The sequence below is a fragment of the Trachurus trachurus genome, assembly GCF_905171665.1.
Source record: "Trachurus trachurus genome assembly, chromosome: 16".
NCBI classification, from domain to species: Eukaryota; Metazoa; Chordata; class Actinopteri; order Carangiformes; family Carangidae; genus Trachurus; species Trachurus trachurus.
In genome coordinates, this window is record NC_139902.1 from 20,334,630 (window position 1) to 20,353,721 (window position 19,092).

The 19,092-nt window shown below is 41.2% G+C and overlaps 1 protein-coding gene across 1 annotated transcript in view; it reads left to right on the plus strand.

Moving 5' to 3' along the window:
- The window catches only part of LOC310998679 (F-actin-uncapping protein LRRC16A-like), a 71,587-nt gene that overhangs the window by 15,657 nt on the left and 36,838 nt on the right, over nucleotides 1–19,092 (plus strand). Inside the window, exon 3 of the mRNA XM_083988840.1 lies at nucleotides 14,854–14,904. Within this exon, the coding sequence (XP_083844966.1) occupies nucleotides 14,854–14,904 (51 nt within the window). The remainder of the gene's footprint in view (nucleotides 1–14,853; nucleotides 14,905–19,092) is intronic.

Sequence of the window (19,092 nt, forward strand, 5' to 3'; positions counted from 1 at the left end):
TTAGGCATAATTTTCTCAAGTCTACCAGCCAATACCTTGGTTAGAATTTTATAGTCGCAACACAATAAGCTGACCGGACGGTAGGACTCACATAATAGTGGATCTTTATTCTTTTTTAATAATAAAGAGATAGAAGCTTGGGTCATAGTTGGGGGAAGAGTTTTTTTAACCAGGACCTCTTTAAATACATTTGATAGCAATGGTATTAATTTAGGGCCAAATGTTTTAAAAAATTCTATTGGAAACCCGTCGGGGCCGGGTGCTTTTCCAGGTTTCATTTTTTTAATTGCACTATTGATCTCCATTTGGGTTATACTTCTTTCCAATTCTGATTTGTCTGATTCATCCAAGGAGGGCATTTCCAGTTTACTGAAGAAATTCTCTACTAACTCCCCGTCCCCTGCCTCTGAGGTATACAAATTTTCATAAAAAGACTTGAATTGGGCATTAATGTCCCTTTGGTCTGTAACGATATTACCTTCCCCGTCCTTTATCGCAGATATAAAACCAGCCGTTGCTGACTGTTTGAGTTGATGACTCAACAGTTTACTGGCGCGCTCCCCGTATTCATATAGATTATGACGAGCTTTTAAATAAAGATCCACAGCATTATCGTTGGTCAGTGAGTCAAATTCCGTCTGAAGTAAAATTCTCTCTCTGTAAAGGTTCTCGGAGGGTGATGTTGAATGTAATTGATCCACCACTTTAATCCTGTCGACCAACTCTGTAACCCTTTTAGATTTCTTTTTATTTTCACCAGCAGTGTAAGATATCACTTGTCCCCTTACATACGCTTTCATGGTTTCCCACAGTGTGCAATAACTTATCTCGGGGGATTCATTAGTTTCTAGGAATAAGTCTATTTGTGTGTTTATGAAATCAACAAATTTTTTATCAGCAAGTAGTCGTGAATTAAGACGCCATGTCCGTTTAGGAAGTATGTTTTCTGGAAACCGAAGCTTCAAAAGTACTGGACAATGGTCCGAAATGACTATACTGTCGTATTCTACTTGAGTAATCATGGGTAGTAATTTTTGGTCTATCAAAAAATAATCAATTCTGGAGTAGGTTTGATGTACTGGGGAGAAAAAAGAGAACTGTTTGGATGTTGGATACTTGAATCTCCAAGGGTCAATGATTCCATATGCTTGAAGAAAAGTATTTATGCATCGCGCCGATTTGCTAAGTGAAGTAACCTTTGTACTGGAGCGGTCCTGTTTCGGATCCAAAACGCAGTTGAGATCTCCCCCCAGTATTAAATCATGTGAATCTAGACCCGGTAAAAGTGAAAAGAGATTTCTAAAGAAGTCAACATTATCCCAATTGGGAGCATAGACATTCGCCAGCACCACCGGCCTATTGAACAGTTTCCCTTGAATGATTACATAGCGACCATTTTTGTCCTTTATGATGCTAGACTCTTCAAACTGCACATTTTGGTGCAGGAGAATAGCCGCCCCCCTACTTTTGTGACCGAATTCAGAATGGAAAATTTGCGTGAATCCTCCTCTGCGGAGTTTTGCTTGATCCTTATTTAACAGGTTGGTTTCCTGCAGATACACTATTTCGGCTTTTAATTTGTTTAATTGAGAGAATACCCTACTTCGTTTAGCTGGTTGATTCAATCCCCTTACATTCCAACTCACCAACATGGTGTCAGCCCTGTCTGTACCTTTATCCCACGCCATCAAGTTGACCTTTCACATAATGCCACTGCCTCATTCCTGTGACCTGTTGTTGGTGGTTCTGAAGAAACTGCAGTTGGGGTTCCCTGAGCTTGATGATAGATAGCCAAAGAAAAAGAGAAAGAAGAAGATGGAGAGGAGAGAAAGAAAAAAAAAAAAAAAAAAAAGGGAAGCATGGGGGGGGGGGGGGTACCTGAACACACATTCTAAACAACACACATCCATAAAACATTAGGCAATATGTAACTCTAACACTCTTACACATTGCAAACAAAAACATGAACATGAACACGGCATCGCTTGTCTCTTGCATAGAGACTGCCTGCTCTTCCAGTTATCCTCTTCTCCTAAGGTTGCTTACCATGTGAGCTCCCCACAGGAACAAATATAGAATTCAATAGATTTCTTAACTCTTTCAATATTGCTGATAATGTAGTAAGTTGACAAAACAAAAGTTGACCCATTCCTCTTGACACATATTGTCCTTGGTGTAGCACAAAATTATTCTTTTTCCACTCAAGGTATCAAAATACTTCAAGTAGGAAGTTAAACAGACCTAAACAAAAAGTCCCATGAAATAAAAGATGATGTCCCACATAACTGAATCCTCATGAGAGATTCAAACTTGTCTCCACATTTTGACTCCTTGAGTGGACAGAATTAAGCAGTCCTGAACGTGGAGCAACATAATAGAAGCCTTAGCTCTCCTCCACACGAGTGTGCATATTCAATTGCTGACAGCGGAGACACCAAGACCGCTTCGGGTGGGACAAAAAGGCACCCCGGGATTTTTCAAAGTAAAAGTAAACTGTCTTTAATGTGTCTCGCCTTCATCTCCCAGCTTAATAAAGCGGGTACTTCAGTCAGTGTCCACTTACCCAAACACAAACATTATGAAGCCTTGTGCACCACCCTCTTTAACACAAACTCCTTAGCCAGCTTCGGATCTTTGAAACTTGCCTCTTGACCATCCGCCGTGGTTATTCTCAATATCGCGGGGTATCTCAGGCCGTAGCGGACTCCCTCACAGCCCCGAAGCAGCCCCCGCACCTCGGTGAAGGCTGCCCGCTGTTTACTCACGGTCTGGGTGAAATCCGGCAAGATTCGGATGTGGTCGCCGTCTGCGGTAGTCACTGACTTCATTTCGATGGCTTTCTTCAGAAGCGACTCTTTTTCGGAGAAGTAATGGCATTTCACCACAAACGCCCGGGGTGGGATGTTATCTTGCGTCGGTTTACTACGGAGGGTGCGGTGTGCCCGGTCTATGGTCGGGGGCTTCTCAAGATTCAGAGCTTCTTTTAGCATGTCAGCTACAAACTGAGACGGATGTTTCCCATGTTCACGGCCTTCCTTCACCCCCGTTATGCGTACATTGCAGCGCCGCGATCTGGCCTCCAAATCCTCGCAGCGGTCTCTCAGTGTGGCCAGTTCTTTTTTCATACCGCTGACATCTGCTTCCATCGCGGCAAACGAGTCCGAGCGCCTGCTGACTTCCACCTCCAGCTCCGACACTCGGCTCTCGGTCGCCTCAACTCGTTCATCAACTTTTTCCACCGCACATAGTAGTTCAGTCTTAATCTGGCCGATCTGGCTCTGGAGTACTGCCAACTGAGCTGTCGCCTTTTCTTCTATTTTCGCCATCACATCTTGTCTTAAGGACTGAATAGCCAGCAACACCACCTGCTGGCTGTCCTCATTTGCGTCGTCTTCGCTAGCACCAGTATTAGCATTAGCGTTAGCCTCCGACTCCGTCTTGTTTCCTTGGCGATTTCTTGGCATTTTCCTCTTCGCAGTTGAAAAATCTTGTTAACTTAACTGGTTTATAGGTGCGCGTAAGGTCGTAAATAGTGGTTTAAAACGATAGAGAGATTGTTTTGTAGTCCCGTGAGGAGCCCAACAAAACCACGTCTTTACATGGCGCTGCCCATACCGGAAGTCTTCACTTGTTTATAATAACATAACATTACAGGAGCTAAACTTCCTGTTGATGTAGAGGAGCAATTTTGCATTTCTTAGATTTTGTGAAGATGTTTTAAATGCCTGCACACACAGCCAACAGTGGTGTGTTTGAATTAAGCATCTCCTCCTCCAAAGTGTGTGTGTGTGTGTGTGTGGGACAGAATTTCCATTCCCTGTGTGGCCACGCTCAGAATAGAGGGAAAGGTTGAACATGCTCATTATGTCCTGCAGTCTGTTCACTCACTGTTACATTTTAATAGCTAAGTATCTGTCTGTCTCTGTGTTGCATATGGGCCTCACCAGGCTGAATAGGGATTTTGTTATAGCATGTTTGCAGCCCACAATGCCCTACAAAAACCTCCCAGGAGACGTATTAACCATCCATATAGCCTGGCTCCATGCAAGCTCCGCCCACAGCCATTCATCATCATTATCTCATAGGTCAGGGTCATTGTCACTCAGACAGTGTTAGTAATATAATTGACCCTGCCTTGGGTCGTTGGCTTGATAGGTTTGGTTTTTTATCTCATACTGTTGACCTCCAATATGTCTGGTTGCAACCTTGACACCAAATGGGGGTAAATTAAGTCTTGCGATTCTTTTTGTCTTTTATTTATTTCAAATTTGATATTTGACTTTATTTACAACCTGCATACAAATGGTCTTGTCCATTGTGAGTCCTGCTTGGTCATACTGTGGAATAAGTGGCTATTGGATGTTATAATGGACTGGCCAGGCTGCTACAGTATCAGCCTGCTCTTATTGGCCATAATTGAATGGGGTTTGTAGGTCACAGCAACACACAGCATTGACTTGATGATAATGACATTTGTGAGCCGTGTTGTAGTAACCAAACTAGCCTCAGATCAATCAGTCTAATCAATGTGAACACTGAAGCCTGAGTGATTAAAAATAAAGACAACCATCATAGTATGTCCCAGAGAGGAGTACCTTTCTCTCAATCAAAACAATAGCAAAAGACAGCATTGGATCTCATGAAATAGCATTGGATCATAGGAGCCATTGTCTTCTTCCATTACATATGGATATAAGAGATTGAAAACCAGTGAACATGAGGCAGTTTCATTGTAAAATAATATTTTGATTTGTTGATGCTCTTTAGAGTACAGGGAGTAGGTAGAAACTGAAACAGTGCGTACCCTTTTTTCTTTACGTTTGGAGGTTTTTTTTTTACCAGCCCCTGAGTTACCCACAGAGGTGTCCATCTCCATATTATTGAACCATTAGAACATGTAGAAACGCCCATTTGGCAATTTCAATTTGAAAATCTGTATCAGTGATTTAACCTAAGATCCAGATGTCCAGTGATCTAAATCTGTTAAAATCTATAGTTGAAAAAGACCAAAGGTGTAAAAAGTGTATGTGCCTTAAATGTAGGGTAAAAGTCCATTTTGAACAACAACACTGACCCATGCACATAGGAGATGTGATGTACTTGATTGGTGACTGCTGTATGCACTGATCGTTGTTTGTGAATTGATGGAAACATTGATGGAAACAAGAACACAAGTCAAAATATATAAGACAAGTCTAGAAATTTCTGGAAAAGTTGCATAACTCTAAATGACTAACACAGGTTAGAGGAATCATTAGTGTGATGTTGTGTAGCTCGCTCTATCTGTCTCCCAGAACTGACGCACATGCAGCTGTTTCTCAGCAAACCTTCACTGCCAGCGATGTCATATGCTGTTGCTGCACCGTTGGTTTTTATAGTGCCTTTTTTTTTTTGCTGCCTCCTGAAAACTGCTAACCTCTTTGTACTTATCTATATATTTCATTTTTTTGGGTAATTTCTTTTCTGACATGTTAGATTCAGGGCGGATGGTGTGTTTCAATCCTGTAAAGCAGACAATGTGTAAGCTTTTACCCTCCTTGGTCAGTGTATTAAGGGTCTATGTGTGTGATCATGTGTGTACGTGTTCACATGTGTGGACGGGCTCATGATTTTGACAGGTCAGCAGTATGTTGTACTGGATATTGATTGTTTGTGACCTTTACTGTGAAATACATTTTTTTTCAAAAATGGTTGAAATGAGAAAGCCTCGCCAAACATCAAATCACTTTTTACACTAGAGTTGCTGAAGACAGCTTTTTTTTCTACTCTTGGGAAAGAACCAGACTAGACTTTTCTCCATTTGCTGTCTTGATGCTAAGCTAATCTAACTGGCTGGTGGCTCCTTATCTAGTAACTGTCCACCATAAGGCAAATAGGCTCAAAATGTAACACTGTTAAGCACTTTTGACACTTGATATAATTGGTGTTTGTCACAGTATTTAAATATATGACCTATTGAGATTTTGGATTAAAAAAATTAATTCTGTCATGAATGAAACACCCAGTTTATAAAGGGCACATTACCAGTGTTCAGGTTTTTGAAGTCTTACATCATCGTCTTTTGATCATTTTTACTTTGGTAACATGAACGTGATCTTAAGAGGACGTTGTCTCAACAGAAGCATGATTTAAGTAACATTAACTTTATCGTTTAAATCACTGTTCAGCTCTGAGCTCCTGTTTGTGTGTGTTATTAGTGCCAATTGATGTTATACCCACTCCAGAGGGAAACTGTGGGTAATGCCAATACAAGCCCAGAACGAAATCCCCCCACCCCACGTCCTCCCCCCCTCCTCTCCTCTCGCTCTGCCTTTGTCTCTGCCAGTCCTTTCTTCTCTCCCTCACTTTCTCTTTGTCATACCTATGTATGTCTCTCTCTCCTCCACAAAGCAACGCAGAACGCACGTCAGTTTTTAGGAGGCTTTCCTTTTTTTTTTTTTAAGATGCTCTAACAATAACAATAACCTCTCCTCCTCCAGTCTCCCTGTCTGTCTCTGTTTTTTTTTATCTCTATGGTCTGCAGTGATATCCTATTTATTCAGAAACCTTGGCTCACCATCGCATAGCTACACACACACACACGCACACACACACGCACACACACACACACACACACACACACACACACACACACACACACACACACACACACACACACACACACACACACACACACACACAATACCGCCCCATTGTGTCTGGCTGCCATGCTGATGAATGAATCAGCCCTTGTGATTATTCCTTATCTCTGTAACCTAAACACACGCAGTGTTCTTAGAGGGCACCGTGCAGACCGACACTGTTCTAAGACCTCCTCTCTTTCTCACTCACACCAATCTAGTTTCTAAAAACCCTGACATCTATCCAGTGTTACAGGGCGTCTCACTAACCTGGACTAATCCTAATCTGAACGCACAGTCATTTAATCCCTCTGCTCTGGCCCTTTGAACGCTTGCTCATCCTCAGTTGCATTGTGTAAGAAACATTTAGGAGGTTGATTGAATTGTTTAAGCTTTTAAAATGGCACAGTGATAAACAGGCAGCATGTCCAGATCATGTGTATGGTATCATTTTTGAATGTGCTGCTGTCCAGTGTAACAAATTCAATCACAAAGGGCTTTGTTTTCATTCCAAAGAGAAATGTTCAGATGGTGCAAATAATTTGTATTGCCTCTAAAGTATTTTCCGTATATTTTAATCATCAACCTTACATCTCATTTATTATTGAACACACTGCACATTTGCTTGACACCTGATCGGTGAGTGAAAATAAAACCAGCAGCCTTAGAAATACAAAAAGCAAAACAAAACAAAAAACACCAAACAATTGAACATGAAATGTAACAGAATCAGACACCACATTTATTCATGCCTCCACTCGCTGCAGCTGTGGTCCGATGAGACCAACCAATCAAATTTGTTCAGGAAGTACCACTGTCAGCCGCCTTTGTTCCTCACCATGCTCATCTCCTCAGCAGTAAAACACATAATGATGAGCAGGGCAGTGATAAAAAGAAAATTGATGTCTCTCTCTTAATGCTCTCCTTGGCTGCTGGCACAGTGAGAGGAGGACGTGCGCTGCAAAGAACAGCTTTATCCATAATTTTAATAGAAATAAAAAAATATCCTTATGGAATAAAATAATAAAATCATTAAAAATAGTGCATTATTAATCATTTCTTTGGTGTTTATTATTATTATTATTTTCATGAATAGTGTTTTGTTGTCTTCCTATACATTCAGGCATTAACGATCCTGTATATAAAGGTTAGGAGAATGTCTTTTCTGGAGGATGTTTTGATGTGTTTTGTTTTGTCTGAGACTGCAGACAGAAGAACTGATGTACATGTTTGCCGTTCAATCACTGAGCCGTGCGCTGCTGTTGGAGAGCTGCGAGTCCTACACTACACGCTCACATTGTGCTGTGGTTTTGGCGCAGTGTGAGTCGGCAGACGGTACAGGACTAGACCTCAGCTGCACTGTCAGCAGCTTGTCTTGGCAGTAGAGAATCAATGTATCGCAAAACAAATGATTTTGGGGGGTTATTGGACTCTGTTCTGGAATCATATTAGGTTCCATTTGGCCCGCAGCTCAGATCCCACCACGATGATCTCTCCTTCTTAAGCCAAACCGAGTCTCCTTTTCTCCACTGCAGACAAAAGGCAGAAACACAGAGGAGTGTGCTTCTTCTGCAGCTGGAGGGATTAACTAGGGTTAAATTATGTGCTCTGGGTCATTCTTGGGATGTTTTGACAGATTGAATGGCTGTGTGTACAGTACAGTTTTGGGACTGCATGAGGTTATTAACCTTAATATAGTATCATTATGGTTAAACCGACCTGTGTCAGGAGCATTGATGTGTGAAAACAGTCCAATCATGCCTTTACAGGTCCAGAGTGGTGGATCTAATTTGAAATGAACAACATAGCCAAACTCAGTGTGGATAAATACATGTTCTACAAGGTCCTGATCTGAGGCGGCAACAGTCTAAGTAGATGTGGGGGTAAATAGAGCTGATTCAACAGACCCTTCCCGAGAGAGAACGTCAACAGCATGCTGCATTGTCAAGGCTCATTTTCAACCTCTGCATCAACTATACAAACATTCAAGTATATGCTGCTGTACAATATTTGGTAACTGTGACTGGGGCAGAGGGATGTGGTACAGTATGTGGTATAAGGAGCGATAAAGTTGATATCAGTACGAGTTTGGGTCGGATGGATGAGTCAATGAAACATGCGGCCAAGACAGAATGGTGTTTGATTTCCACATGAAACAAGCAGTTATGTTATTTTTTTCTATTATCCAGGATTCTTCAAAAAAGTTAACCAAGTCATTATTATTGTAACCATGACAACAAATATCATGTTATGTTGTTCTTTTAACCGGGATATGATCCTTTCCCTCAACTTAATCAAGCCATGACAGTTATTCTAGAAACCACAGCTACACTCAGTACGCCAACGCCAACGCCAACGCCCCTCTCTCGTCAACTTTGTGTTTAACCATGAAACCCTAGATTCTCTGTGCGTCGCTGTAGGTATGGGATGCTTCCAACGCTCATATCATAGAGTTTGTAGGTTTGGTGATCTGGTTAATGTTGTGTGATACCTTCATGTACATTGGTGCAGTCTAGTCTGTGATAAGGAAGACAGGAAGCGCAACCACGTGGAATGGGTTTTTCTGTGTGGCGATAGTTTGATCGCCCAATCGCCATAAAAGCATAACGTGTGTCACATAGGGCGTGGATGCTGTTTTTAAAGGTGCAATGTCAGGAACCTGCTGATATCCTACCCTGTTTAAAATATAGTGAGAGAGGACAGGGCTAAATGAGGGTAAGGACATGGAAAGAGATTAAGTTAAATAAGAGTGGGAGGGAAAAGCAGAGAAGTACAGAAGAGGAAGAGGAGGTGGCGGAGGAGAGGAATCATCTCCAGTGGCTCCAGGGAAAGCCGATTGATTTCAGTGTATCTGAAGCTAAGATGGGGGTCATCCCAGCAGCATTGGTTCTGACAGAGAGGAAACGGCTTTTAAACACTTTCCTTCATTAAATATCTTCCCCACTGATTGGATTTAAATCTTGGCTCCTTATCAGCGAAACAGCACTTAGAATCTATTAAGTCATTTCACTCTCTTTGCCCTTCTACCCCCTCCCCGTCACTCACTGTCTCACACTTTGTCTCTCTTCTGTCCACTCTTCTACTCTCTCTCTCTCTCCCCCCCCTCTCTGTCATTCTCTCTCTCTCTTTCTCTAAAAATACTCTCATTTCCACTGTGCTGCGCTGTCAGTTTGAGCTCCCAGCCAGCACATCATGACTCATTAATGTTACACACAGACACACGTACACATGCCGGACATGCTGGCATTAATTATGTAATAAAGAGTGTGTGTCAGCAGCAGTGGTGTGGAGATGAATGTAATTGTAGATTTCTTTTCCACTGTTCATGTTAAGGCTCCAACTAATGATAATTGTTATTTAGAGCTGAAACTATTTGCTGATGCCTCAATTTGCCAGTTGGCAACAATTTGGACTGATTAATTGTTTCTCAAGAACAAATGCCAAGATTTGCCCCTTCTGAAAAGCTTCTGAAATGTGAAAATGTGCTGCTTTTCCTCAGCTCATATAATAATGATAATAATAATAAATGTTTCTGTATAAAAAATGTATTTCCCATGATGTCTGACTATTTCAGTAACATAATATATTAATAAGAGAGCCGCATATGTGAGAAGACAGGAGAGTATACCTGACTTTTTTTGCCAAGGGCCTTATATATTAATGCTTATCTTTCCAGCTAGAAGAATCAAGTATACCTCAGAGGGGTTAAGTAATATAACATTTGTAGTTGGCAATTTCTGTCATGTTCTTTAGTGCGACCCGAGTTTTTGGAACAAAGTTCTCACACGAACAAAACGAGCCAAATGAGTCAACAGTGAAAATGGTGTAATGGATATAATAGAGTGTGAATGCATACCAAGACATGATGGATGAAGAAAGTGTCTTTGGCAGGGGAAGATTTCCTGTGGCTGAGTGCTGCCACAGCTGAATGACTGCAGATCAAACACTGCTCTGTGTTGCTTCGGTTCCTGCAGAGATTCACCATAATAACTGTAGGCCAGCGTGAACGTTGTTTAAGGGGCTGAGAACTCATTGACATTCTCAAGCAAGGCTCGGCACTGCAGCATGCTACTTTCATGTGTGAGTGTCTGCCAGTGTCTGTGTGCGTGTGTGTGTGCATGTGTGCGGTGGATGGGCTAGCTGTTACCATAGTAACCCAATGCATGTTACTCGCACATGTGGGGTAAGTGAATGAGAGGGAGAGAGGGAGGGAGGGAGGGAGGGAGGGAGGGAGGGGGTGGGGTTGACAGTTTGACAGAAAAAAAGATAATCTGGGAACAGTAGTCGAATGATTGGACCACACAGCAGACACACGCACGCACTCATATCATGCATGTGGGCACACACACACACACACACACACACACACACACACACACACACACACACACACACACACACACACACACACACACACACACACACAGAAATGCCCACTTCACAGGTCTGCGTGTCTATTACTGACCCTTTAATGGGGTTCAAAACCTTGTCGACTATTTCATGTTGTGTCTTTAGTGTGTGGGTGTGGGTGTGTCAAGCTGAATTTGTGTTATATACTCTTTTAGCTATAAAACATGATAATGTGTATTCATATAATAAAACAACAACAACAAAAAGGCTGGGTCAGATTTTCATGTTAAATTGGATTTGGCTTTGAAATTCTCCACCAGAGCTGTGTGTGTGTGTGTGTGTGTGTGTGTGTATGTGGCATGTCGCAGGCCAGGGAGACAAATGGTGCTTTACAGCCTATGGCAGTTATCTTGCATGTGAGCCACCAGTTTTGGTGTGTGTGCATCAGTCTGTGTGTGTGTGTGTGTGTGTGTCTGTGAGAGAGAGAGAGAGAGAGAGAGAGAGAGAGAGTATTAGCAGATGCTCTCTCTGGTCTTGTAGACATGCTCCAATGCTGCTGCCATCTGGTTGGCTGAGTAGAGCTAAAGGCGGGATGGCGGTTGCTGTGAAATCATTGGCTGATGGGAAGGCTCAAGGCTTTAAGTCCACTAAAGACGAAGAGCAGAGAGAGAGAGAGAGAGGGAGAGGTAAGAGGGCAGTTACAGGGACAAGGAAGGAGGAGGGGGGTGGGGGGGTGGGGGGGGTCATGAAATCGGGGTGTTATGGCTTTGTCCACGCAAAAGGGCAGATGGAGAGAGCACTGCACTGGGAAAGTGCAGAGGGCAGTCATGCATGGACAGGAGGAGGATGGGTGAGATGAAACACTGAAGGAAAACCTAAGAGGCTAAAGTGTGTTTAAAACGGGGGTGGGCAATTTTTATTTTATTTTTAGATCTACAGGAGAAACCCAGATTATTGCCAGGGGCCACACAAACTTTTGTCAGCCCGTACCTTTATTTTTATACTCCTAAAATTAAACATCGAAAACATGCCATCATGCTAATTGCTATCTGTAGGCCAGGGCTTTACCACAGACGTCTAGTGGTTTATGACTTACTAGAAGCTCTCCATTCAGCATCAACCTCTTGCTTTTTAGAACTCACCTGTAACAGTTTACAATGAAATTGCCTGCTCACACAACCTGCTCTGGACAGGTATCAGTTATCTGAAGCTCAGGCAACTCCCCGTAGGTTGATAAATTAAATAGCGAAGCAGTCACAGCAGTGTTAAACCGTCCCCTTGTAACATGTCTAAACACTGTTGACTGATTGCTTTAAAGCTTAAACTGATCATTGAAGCCCTGAATGATTTACAGTACTACTCTCCTCAGTCCTGCAGATGCAAGATGAACCTATAGTTGACACTCACAGCTGGTGCCTCCCCGTCACTCACAGTTCCTGGTCATTGTATTGTAAGGTGTGATGGCTGCTCCTATCAGCTCTGATGTACCATCCATTCTTTAAGTCCTGGTGTTCTTCACACATGCTGCTAAGAACTTCATTTTTTAGTTTTTTTTTAGGAAGCTGTCTTGTGTCATGTAATGTTGCCCCAAGAACCCTTTTTCGGCTCCCCCAGCTTTGAAATTGTGCAGCCAAATTCTTACTGTATGTTCACAATATGCCAATATGTTTTTGCTCGTTTTTACCTAATGCCCTGTCACTTAATTTGGCAAATTATCTACTTTTTCAAAACAGATGTCTGGCTTTTCAAGAAATTGGGAGTCGGATGATAGTACAGCTTTTAAATGTTCCCTCAATCAAGTTGGTACGAGTGCAATTGATGTCTAATCCCAGTGATGTGATCGTAGTTTTTTTCTTTACCTTAACTAGAAAGTCCCTCCAGAGTGCTATGTTATAAAACAAGCATTGTTTTCATCATGTGTAATATCACTGGAGTACTGTGCCCCCCTTTCACAAAAAGAGAAGCTGAGAGATTCCATCACATGTTTTTATAGCTGCCACCAAGGCAACAGAAAAACTGAAAATGAGAGGGCGAGTTGAGCGAAGCGGTGGTGACTTGCTCTTTAGGAGAGGTTATCTTTGGTCACACAGGCCTGCCTGTCCGTCTCCATCACATCAAACCACACAGTCCCTGCCCGTGGAGCTGAGCCACAGAGGGCAGGGAGATACTGTCATCATTTTTACCCACGTCTAATCCCTCTGTTTCTTTTTTCACGTCTTTGAAGAAAGATTGTGACTATATAGATTTTCCATAGTTTTGTTTTCTCTCATACTCCCTATTTTCTTCCTTTTCACCTTTCAGCCCCCTGTCCTTTTTGCCACTCATTGTTTATCTGGCACTTGTTAGTATACTGTGATCCCCCTCTCCCCCTTTGTAGTTTTTCATTTTATCTTTTGCTTTAAAACTTCATCCCCAGCTTTATTTCACATTTGATCACTCTGTCTGCTCCCTTTCATTTCATCTCCTTGATGTCAGTTTCTACTTTGCATGTTTCATCTACTCTCGCTGAGGCTCTTCTTTTCACTTTTCTTTTTTTTTTCTTGTATTCCCTGTTTCATCAATTGGCTTTTCGTTTTTTCTGTGACTTCTAACCTTGATCTTTTTCTTGTGGAATTCAAAACGCAACAGATTTGAGTCTCTTTTTAAAGCATCTTACACACTCGACCTCTAAACACAAAGATTATTAACGTTCTTGGGCTGTTATTCCATGCATGCCTTCAGTGCAGACAGAAAGGAAAACAGCAGGAGATGGTTGGTTTGCCACAAAGGTCACTGCATCTCACTCCACAAAAAATGAATCTGTAACAATTTTTTTAAAGAGAAAAATCTAAGTGTGAGTGTGTGCTGGTTTTCTTAGTTGCCTCTGATCGTGAACTGAATATCTTTGGATTCTGAACTAAATGTTTTCAGCATTTTAGGGGCAGCTCTATTCTATGATTAATGGGAAAATTAATGAAATAAATGTAATGTAAATAGTGTGTTTGTTAGTTGTTGCCCTTCTTCTTGCTATGTGCCCATACCCTGGTTTACTGTAAAAATGGTAATAGTTTAGTTTTAAAGGTCAGCATCTGCTTTGTTGTGATTTTCTTCCCCTAGTGACATTGCACCCAACATTTAAACATAACTTTCTATTCAGCATACAGTAGAACATGCTTTAGTCTTTTCAGTGTCAAACTGTTCTTGTGTTGACCTTTGATCCTCTGATGGATTATACTGCGGTGCATAATGTTGTTACTACAGTTTGATGGTGTTGTGTGAATGTACAATGGTGTAATGTAGAGAGTACAAAAGATGCAGTGTTTGAATTGTTCAATATGCGCAGCACTGGACTGTGCCTGTGTCAGGGTCAACACATTCTCAGTAGCATGAGTTGTGCAAATCATGACTCTCTTAACAATATCACACTCTATGGTTGCAATCCCAGTAAAGCGAGGCTGGATGGGAATGTCAAGTTTATGTATGCCAGTTATGCCTCCTCAAGGCTTGACTTTGTTTTCCCATAGTTCAGCAACAGAAGCAAACTCAGTCCTCACCATGTGCTCTAATAAACAATGGCAGTTGGTGTCTCATTTGCTCAGCGGGTGGAGGCAACACGAGCAGGAAATCAAGAAAACCACACTGACCTATGACGGTCTCACTCAGACAGGGTGTATTTCCAATAAAAACAAAGGCAATTGGGCTACATGTAATATACCGTAGATGTTATTGTCTGTTTTCAGCAATATTTCTCCTCACTGAAAGAGATGTTTCAGAGTCACGAGCCTTTTCATCCTGATGAGTCAACGGGAGAGCTCCCTGTGTTCTTTGTCATTTCCCTGTTCTTGTCATAGAGTGTATATTTACAACCACATACTCATTATTCTCTGTGTTCTCTCTGTCTCAGGCCCTCGCGTCGCACCGAGCTTACCTCTTGACAGCACGCATTCCCACCAAGGTAAGAACAGCAACTCGGTTTTTAAGTGTGCACATTCAGCACTTTGTCACGAGGGACCAGAAATCATTAAACAAAATCATAACAAGACTAGGTTTTGTCTTGCAGTCGTTGTAACTTGTTTTTTTTACTGTGTGAATACATCACAGTACATTGTCAGAAATGACCTTAACATTTTTGGGCATCCTCTTACACCCTCCATGCTACTGCATTGAAACCTTAGTAATTGGTGGTTGGTTCATGGTTTAACTGTCCTCTAAAAATTATCTGTCTATTCTCTAACATTAATCTTTAAAGCTCTATTAAATGAATAAAAACTATTTTATAGTGTAGAGTCAGAGTGTGTGTTAGATCCTTGTATATGTGTAGTTTTCAGTGATCATTAACTGTCTTTCAGTCTTGTTATTCCCAACTTTTTTCCTTTTACTCTTTTGGTGATTTTGTGTGTCTATGTGTTGAAAGGTCAATACAAAAGAGAAAAATAGTTAAACTAGTAGCTCTGCTTGTGGCTTGTTATAGTGCACTTTTTAAAACATTTTTTTAACCACAGTACCATATGCCTGACAGATGGCAGTTGTTAGCACCATCACCAGCAATGAAACATCTGTCATCAGCTTTACCAGCATCATTGTCACCGCTACCACATAAAAACCAGCAGTGCAGTAACATGATGCAGATGTTCCCTCAGACTTCCAGCAGCAGCACCAGTCAAACAGCTACTATTATCACTACTGCCAGTATTAAACTCCTGGTTCCCTGTGTTGTGATCCTGTATAGCTTTAGAAAACATGCCCACAGCAAATTAAAATTCATAATGTTCATAATGAATGTAGCTGTTTGTAGAAACAATTGGCAAAACGGTATCTACTCATGATTTATTTATTAGTTGCTCTAGGGTCTTTCAGTCATATATCATCTCATATCATCATGATTTTCATCAGCAAATCTTTTTTAACGACTTATAAGTCAACTGAGGTGGCCAGAAGTTTAGATTCATTGAAATGCAAAAAACTGCACACCTGCATTCCACCATGAGCAAACTCCATCTGGTGATGATCATCTGAAATGATCAAAAGCTCCAGAACATCTGCTAAATAAACTGTGAAGTTCGAAACTTATGTAAACTTTGCTGTATCGTTTTTACAGCCAATGTGCAAACAACATATGCTGTTAAATATGAAAAAGATGTTCTGTACACAACCTCTGAAATCAGTGGTGAATAATTTAATACTGTAACTAACTACTCAGTGTTGCCGTTTCTGTATTGTATATGAAAAATAGATAGAAACTCACAGCACTGTGATTGTACTGTATGTGGAACAAACTATGACACATGTTTCTACCTACTTTATCTAAACTGACAGATCCCTCTGTCAGGACAGAATAGCACTTCACAGTATTTTCCCCAACTCATGAGATCACGTATCATCTCATCTTGTACCATGCCCATGAACACTTAATGACAGCCCTTCAAATAGATGCTTTCCAGTCAACAGGATGCCTCCAGGGACAGTTTAAGTGATTTATTGGTTGCTTGAAAACTGATTTGAAGGTTTACAGGCAGCAGAGAAGAGGTTTCAAGCTGACCCTGTTTCACATGACGTCATATTGTTCCACTGTTGTGAGATGTTTATGAAGCTGGCTCTGCTGTTTTCTATTTGTGTGCAGTCTCCTGTGGAGGGATTAGACACCTGTTTTGTGAAGAACTGACTCGTCTACTGTAGTGTCTACTGTATGGCTCCACTGTCTCGCTCTCCTTATCTCTCATACTTGTTAGGGTCCGGGCAGCGCAGCTGACAGGACACTATTGTATTCCTAGGAATTCTTCTTCTTCTTCTTTCTTTCTTTCTTTCTTTCTTCTTCCAAGGAAGTCATACTTCCCATGGGCGAAAACTCACCAAACTTTGCACAAAGGTTCAGTCCCATGCCAGATTCACTCAACTCCAAGGACATGTGCCCCCCCCTCCTAGGGGGGGCACAATAAGCGTTTAAATTTAAAAACTTTAAAAATTCCTACCAAACCAACGGTAGATGCTACAGTGTTGAAACTTCACCACAATGTAGCCTCAATACTGCTGAAACTTTTGTCCACTTAAACTTATTACAAATTATGAAGTCCATCACTCTGTTTTTTTCAATAACTGTAAAACTTTTAAAATGTATCTCCTCCCACAATTTTTGCTCAATTGACACCAAACTTGCTACAGAGCATCTCCAGACCGTCCTCCACAAAACTTGTTTCTCGGATTTTTGATTAAGCAAAAATTGAGCCTACAGTGCATGAAAACGTTTGACTGCAAACAGTACTGTAAACATATACCATCAAATTCTTGATAAATAAATTTTCAATCTTCCTGAAAAAAAATGACAATATTCTGGAGTCATGGTTGATGAAGTTTGGCAAATATCAGAATTTTAACTCAAAAACTGAATTTTTGAGAACATTTTGAATTCTGCTCTCATGGGAACAACTGCAGTCAATGTGAGAGTGGAATTTATAAACATCAGATTTTCTCTTATGAAGCAAAACACTTATCATTAAAAACAAATCACCAACATTTCCATGCTGTCAAGATGCAATTTATGTATTATCAGATTTTTGTTTAGATGACTGAATTATTGATATTTTGACCATTTCATCACAACAGCTGCCCGGGCACTGGCTCACCTGAGTGGATAAATGAAGCTACACAGCAGGTCTCACTACCAGCAAATTAGCTCAGCGAGTTAGGAGCTGGTTCTTGGTGTCAGAGGTTGTGAGTTCGAGACCCAGCAAGGGTGATGGTGATGATGATGATGACATATCAAAATGTCAGTTGACCTCAATATGAAACACAAGACAATTGTCCTAATGGTGGCATCACAGCAAGCCTCTAAATTAAAAAAAAAAACAAATATCTTGGACTGGTCCATGCGCGAAGGCTCCTAACATCTTAGACTCATAGTAGATGTTTGACAAATATCATTATTTTACCTCAAAAACTGATTTTTCTTTTTACTGTGGTTTCAAATCTGCCTACACGACAGTGAATGGCTTACTCAATTTGTGAAGCCACTGTTGATCTGCCACTTGTCAATTAGCTCAGTGCGATAGACAATGGTCTTTGGTTCCCGAGGTTGTGGGTTCAATCCTCAACTGATGCAAATTGAACATTATAAGGTCAACTGTCTTGTCTTCCTATTCTCCTGTTTGTTGCTCAGAATTGCCTAAATTTGCCCAAAAGTAGCCCGGACCCGACCCATCGCTGCGCAGCAGCTATAATTGTACTTGTAGTTTTTCCTCCATACTTTGGATGGGCAACACTGGAAGTTGCTTGATGTATTGTACCAGAGTAGTTATAGTTGGGTCTTTCTATCGCAGCAAACCTCTATCGCCTTCTCCTCTCTCCTCTTAGACAGATTATAGTTACAGATAACCTTTGCTCTCCTCTCCGTCTTTCCTTTAAGCCATTCATTCAGGTTTCTCACTCTCATCCCTGTCCTGTCTTTATCTACTTTTACCAACAATCCAGATTACTTCCTTCTAACTTCACCCCCTTCTCTCGCTCTCTTTCTTTTCCTGTTATCCTCTTTTACTCAGCACTGTACCAAAGGATAGCAGGGATATCCTACAACGTCCTGAATCCAGTTGAATCTGTTGGTATTTTATCTCAGAAATCAATGCATGATGTATCCTACAGGAACTCTCTGCAACCAAAGATGATTTTTTTTCCATTTGGTGTATAACACAGTGAAAATACCTGTGCTACTGATTTTAACTCGGATAATTTCACAGATATTCAGTAGGTTCTGATGAAATCAAGGCAAAAAAAACAAAAACAAAAACAAAACAGAAAATCCTCACATTTGAGAAGCCGGACACAGGTATTCCAGTTGTTTCAGTGACATTTTAAGGGAAGACTCCTTATTGTCCTCTGTTCATCAAACAGTTTAATTGACTTGGGTTTTTGGAATTGATGAAAAAACGTACAATCAGCCCAGCTGAAAGGTTGGAATTAATTGGCACTACCACATTTTTACACAATATTTACATTATATACTTATTATTTATGCACAAAACTTGCGAAACGTGCTCTCTGGCTGGATAGATTTTCTGTTCGGGCTGCCATACAAACATGGCAGTGCAAGATGGCGACGCTCTGTAAAGCGAGACCCTTGCTATATTTATATATAAAAGAAGAATTATAAGGC